The sequence below is a fragment of the Frankliniella occidentalis genome, unplaced genomic scaffold (genome assembly GCF_000697945.3).
Source record: "Frankliniella occidentalis isolate FOCC.00 unplaced genomic scaffold, Focc_3.1 Scaffold47, whole genome shotgun sequence".
Taxonomy (NCBI): Eukaryota; Metazoa; Arthropoda; class Insecta; order Thysanoptera; family Thripidae; genus Frankliniella; species Frankliniella occidentalis.
Window position 1 is genome coordinate 614248 of NW_026267177.1, and position 5182 is coordinate 619429.

Consider the following 5182-nt stretch of genomic DNA (forward strand, 5'->3'; position numbering starts at 1 on the left):
ATTCCACGACGACGCGCCGTTTCATCTTCCGGACCATGACCATGACCCGGAACCGGCGCCCCGGGTGTTACAACTGTCTGGGCAGGGCTGCATGCATAGCTGCCCCACTGGACTTTCACGTTGGCCAACGTAAACCGCATTATGGTCTCTCTGTCTTTTTTTCAGTTTTAGGGACTGGCCTGGTCTACCCGAGCGAAAGATCCCCCTCCCCCTCACACACACTCTAGGCCGCAGCTTCAGCCAAAGAGACTCACGCTATCTAATTAACGCTCATCAAGACGCCCATAACACAACTGATGGATGGAAGGCACTGCACCAGCCCCCCTGTAGAAAAAAATAGACCCGTCGCGTTTTCAAGAATCGACAAGAAAAAAGACGCGCCTCCTTCATGCTTGGGCAGTCTTGCGGTCCGGGCCTGGTGCATATATTTCTCAAATCTATTCCCACCCTTCAGCTCCTGCGCCGGGCGGAGCTGGAGCATATAGGCTAATTTGTGGATACACGTGGGCCTGCGTACACGTGCACTCGGTGGGGCGCTCAGGGCGGGCCGCCGTCTTCACGCGGCTGTTTGGCGGGTTGGCCTACCGAGCTCGTAGCAAGCGCTGTCATTAGCGTTGCCAGGTGAAACATTCATTGTGGTGGCAACTTAAAAGCGAAAGCGTGGTGATCTTATCTCGGCACATCCACGAGTGTTTAAAAAACTTTGCGGTCGCTATGCGGTCGCGCTTACGCTACAACTTACCTTTATTTTTCCACCTTCACATTCTAAAGTTCTTGTTTCCCCTCATGTTACAGCCTGCGAACACCGGCGCCATGTACCTCCGCGCCGACCCCGAACCATCCAGCAGGGCGATGAGGAAGTGCATCGACGGCCACGCTGTGGCGCTGATGCCCGAGGCCCAGGCCATGACCTCGGGTCTGGCCACCACGGTGACCCCCAACACGGTGGAGACGACGGAGTCGCCGCCGCCCGCCTCCACCACACAAGATTCGTTGGAGGCGGCTACCACCCTCCTGCCCCCGGTGCCGGAGGTTGCCGCCAGCAGCGCCGCCCCGCCGCCGGTGGCCACCCCGTCGATGACCTACGCGGCGCGCGACGCGGTGGCCGACGCGATCCGGGAGGAAGGGCGGAGCATCGAGCAGCAGCGGCGGGAAGTGGAGGACTCGCTCAACGAGCTGTTCACCAGGGCGTCCTCCAGGTTCGGGCGGTACGCGGCGGGCTTCCCCCAAGTGCAGGCCAGAAGCTTGTTCAACCGCCGCATGTCTTTGGTGCCGCCTCCCCCGCCGCCGCCGCTGCCGTACGAGGTATGCTGACGAAAGTGTCAGGAAACACTCAATTATTACCTTCAAGCTACGATGGCGCATGCTTTTTTTTATTAAAATAACTTGTAATGTAATTCCCTTTCCCCAGATGCCGCCCGAAGTGAGCAAGGACGTGTACATTCACTTGGCCGCTGACGAGAGGGCGCCCACGATGCCCGCACCGCCGTCGCTCCCGCCGCGCAAGCACTACAAGATCATTGTCATCAAACCACCTACCCCCTCACCCCCCGTGGAGACGACGACTCGTAGGGTGGATGTGGAGACGCTCATCTACGTCCTGGTGCCCAAGGGAGAGGTGCCAGCCCCGCCCACCACGACGCCCCGTCCTCCCAGCAAGCACGAGGTGTTCTTTATCCGCTACAAGGCCCCCGTCGACAACAAGACCGCTTCCGTTGGCCGGGACACCGAGGCAGAACCCTCCTTTGTTCTAGACACCTCGACCACGACCTCGACAACCAAGCCCCCGACAATGTTTCCGGATTATGCGAATCTCATTGATCTTCGAAGCTCGAGCTCTGAGATCAGTGAGCGTAATACGCCGTCTGACGAGGACGAGAACGAACTGGACGGCACGGTGGGGGACTCGGACGCCATCAATGATCTGCTTAGTGTGTCTACCGACGACATCGTGCGCAGTTGGCGACGCGCTGACGGGGACATCCACTTTGACGCCGACCTGAAGAGGATAGCGCGTAGCCACAGCAGCCATGCTGAGTCCGTCTCCAAGGACGTATCGAAAGGGGATGCGATGGACTCCGCCGAGGATGCCGTCCAGGAAGCCACCTCTCCTCCGGCAAGGTGTCGTCAGTACGCCACGGCCGAGGACCTAAACGCGGCGCTGGATGTTGGAGACGAAGAAGGCAAGCGTGTGCAGGGAGCCCCCGACTTTGACGCCGTCTTGCAAGGCAAAGCCCACTATGGCGGCAACGCTGAGATCGCAGAGATCTGCGCCGAGAAGTCCGCCAGCGAACCCTTCGCCATCCGGAACGTGCTGGCGCCGCCAGCTGAACTCAAGCATCTCGAAGACGACTCCGAGAATCAAAGGAGGGTTGACGTTACCCCCAAGGCAAAGTTTTCTGCCCGGTACTCGTCGTCATTAGTGTTTTAAGCGATAACCAACAAAACCTTGTCTAATTTTATTTATTTATTCCCAATTTTGTCTTTTTCATTGTGTAAGTTTAAGAATGCTCAATAAAAATGTGCCTATGGAAGTGCTGTGTGTGAACCCTTTTCTTTTCTCCGTGAATAAATTCACGATTACTTACTGTATACGTTGCTGTGCGACTTCATCTTTTAAATTTCCCGCTATTGTAGAGGGTATTGAGAGGTCTCTCTCGGCCGACACCGAAACTAACCTAACGCGCAGGTTCCTTTTACTGCCGACTGATGGCGCTACTTGTGCCATCTGAACATCAGAAAAGCACAGACTAGGCCTCCGCACACACTTAACCAAAATGACTAGATAATTTTGTTTATAATCAATGGAAAAACAAAGTCTCGAAAACTTAAGTTACAAGTTGCTGTTATATCAATCAATATGCTGGCAAAAGAATGTGCTTTTCACAGACGGGGGCGGTTAAGACAGTTAAGCAGCATGGCTTAAGATGTGCTTAACTAGACAAATAAGTCCCCATCAGAAAAGGTCGAGTGTCAACCGAGGTATTTCTTCATGTTCGCATAATATGCCACCTTTCCTAGTTTCCCATTTAGTTTTGTATCTCTTTTGAGAAAGAGTACTGCGTAATATGCAGTGTTGGCTGGTCCTTTGGCCGCCCCGCCGTTCTGCGCAGGACGACGCTCACTTGTTTCCCGCATTGGCCGCGTTGCATTGTGGGCCCTGCCGCCATGTTGGTTGACGTAGGGGTCGCCTCGTGACGTCACGTTCGGGCATCTCCGGACGATGGAAAATGGTTTTGATTGGCCGACGAAGTTTCCCCGAATGGGTCAATGTCTGAGGCATCCGAAATGAACTTTTCGTGGTTTTAGTGGTGGTTTTATGTACCTAACTTATTTTATGTAGAGTTTTCTTTGTAGTGTACATAGTGTAAAATACGTGGACTTTGTTTGGGTGTGAAAAGACTCCGTTTCATGACCTAAAACGTTCGCCGTGAAGATCGACTTGGAAGTTACACTTGGTGTACAGAGAGTGCAAGGGTGTTCTCAGATTATGTGAATATTTCCAAGTCCATGGACTTATGTTGGGAGTTCCAGACATGAGTGGACGGCCCCGAACTACTTCCTTTGCAGAAGGAAGCAGACAGCCCAACAACCCCCCATTAGGAGGCATGAGAGTATCCAGTAAGTAAAAGTGAACCGTGTTCTGTAGTGTCGTCGTTTAGGCCTGGCCTGCCCCTGTTCAAATATGGCTGCTCATGGTATCCGAATACGAAATGCTGCCCGTCCCTCGCCCTTATTCGTGCTCATCTAATGAATGAGGAGAGTAATCACGATTAGCGACGGTGGTCATCCTCGCGCGCTTGTCAACCAATTAGGGAGCTCGGACAGGCGGGGCACGGAGAGGAAGGTGGCTGCTCGCGGGGCCACAGGAGGTTGTCAGGAAAGGTTAGCCTAGCCCGCGGTTCTTGGCTACAGATGTTCAAATCATTCATCCCCCGTGGCCGTTCCTTTGGTAAGTCACTGCACTATTTACATTGAATGACCTTTCCGTTCGCTGGGCATCGAGAGGGCCCTGGCCAACATGCAAAAAACTATTGGCATCTTCAATAGGTCAAATTGGCTGTTGCCTAGGCCAGCCTGGGGGCCCATTCCTCGGGTTATATTATAACCTTTTTCCAAGTGTTCTTCACGAATAAGTGATTTTTTGTGTGACTGGGTATGATACTTTGGACAGGTGCACATCTCGGCCCCATGAGGAAAGGTATGAAGCCATCCCTTTTATGAAATCTCAAGCCCCTTCTTGCCTTTGGGTAGTCTGCATTATAGGTTAGGCCTCCCATTAGTTATCCTTGGTGTACGGTTTGTCGTTAACAATGCTGTCAGAATTTTTTTTGTCGGCATGTATCCAGTTTATTTTCTTTATTGGTTCAAATAAAATGTTGGCTAGGAGAATTTCTGGCCGTGACATCATTATAATATCTCATACCACTGACCCCAGAGATACCATATTTTTGCTCTATAGTGGATCAAAATGTTCTTTTTAATTTACTGTTCTAGGTTGTTTTGTGTCTTACCAATCTTTTGCTGAGCTAGATCAACTTGTGTCTTTATTATTATCTAGTTATAATGCATTTTGATACACAGGTCAATCAAGGCTGGATCAGCTGTCCTCCAATTGTCCATATATGGCAAAGACCTTCCAGACCTAACCTATGTCTACTTATTTCATCCTCAGTGCCCTATAATAATTACTTTTTAAAAATCTGATCTCATTAGCTTGTCAAATTTTAAAATGTATGCATTAATTTCAAGGATGCAATTTTATTCATTTTGTGCTGTTACAGTTAACATTCCTCTTGCGTTGTCAATACGAGTTTTGCGTTACACTACACAATTAGATTTTTCTTTTATTAGTAATTTGTGTGGTTTGAATCGAAGTGTCAGCTGCTATTAAAATCATTACTTTCAGCATATTTGTTTTTAGTGTACTGGTAGTTGAATGTATAATTTTTACACATACCCATTCCCTTAAAAAACCAAAACATGAAAAAAGAACCAATAAGAATTGTCATTTTTATTGTGTTCAATATTTGATGGATATTTTTGACCCTTTTCCAGTGTTGAAAAACATATGTGACTGCCTGTACTGTAACTGTTTAGTTAATGAGGTATTTTATTGGTATAAAGAAGACCAGGAAGAACAAGCCAGAACATAACAAGCCTTCAATTGTTTTTCGGAAAT

At 50.0% G+C, this 5182-nt stretch overlaps 2 protein-coding genes across 7 annotated transcripts in view; both read left to right on the top strand.

The window, feature by feature from the left end:
* Window positions 1–775: 775 nt before the first annotated feature.
* On the top strand, window positions 776–2592 carry LOC113207832 (uncharacterized). Its single transcript, XM_026424553.2, has 2 exons — window positions 776–1305; window positions 1412–2592. Exons 1-2 carry the CDS (start codon window positions 787–789, stop codon window positions 2429–2431), a joined length of 1539 nt encoding a protein of 512 aa, XP_026280338.2. The 5' UTR covers window positions 776–786; the 3' UTR covers window positions 2432–2592.
* Window positions 2593–3232: 640 nt separating this feature from the next.
* LOC113207872 (glycogen synthase kinase-3 beta) overlaps window positions 3233–5182 on the top strand; it is a 60538-nt gene continuing 58588 nt past the window's right edge. For 2 of the 6 annotated variants that reach the window (XM_052267120.1, XM_026424609.2), the window contains exon 1: window positions 3680–3952. Coding sequence is in view for 4 of the 6 variants with exons in the window: in XM_026424609.2 (XP_026280394.1) it covers window positions 3916–3952 (37 nt within the window). In the remaining 2 variants the exon portion in view is untranslated. Of the gene's footprint in view, window positions 3622–3679; window positions 3953–4069; window positions 4202–5182 lie in introns of those variants that run through there. The other 4 variants (XM_052267116.1, XM_052267118.1, XM_026424610.2 and 1 more) reach the window with 4 other exon arrangements.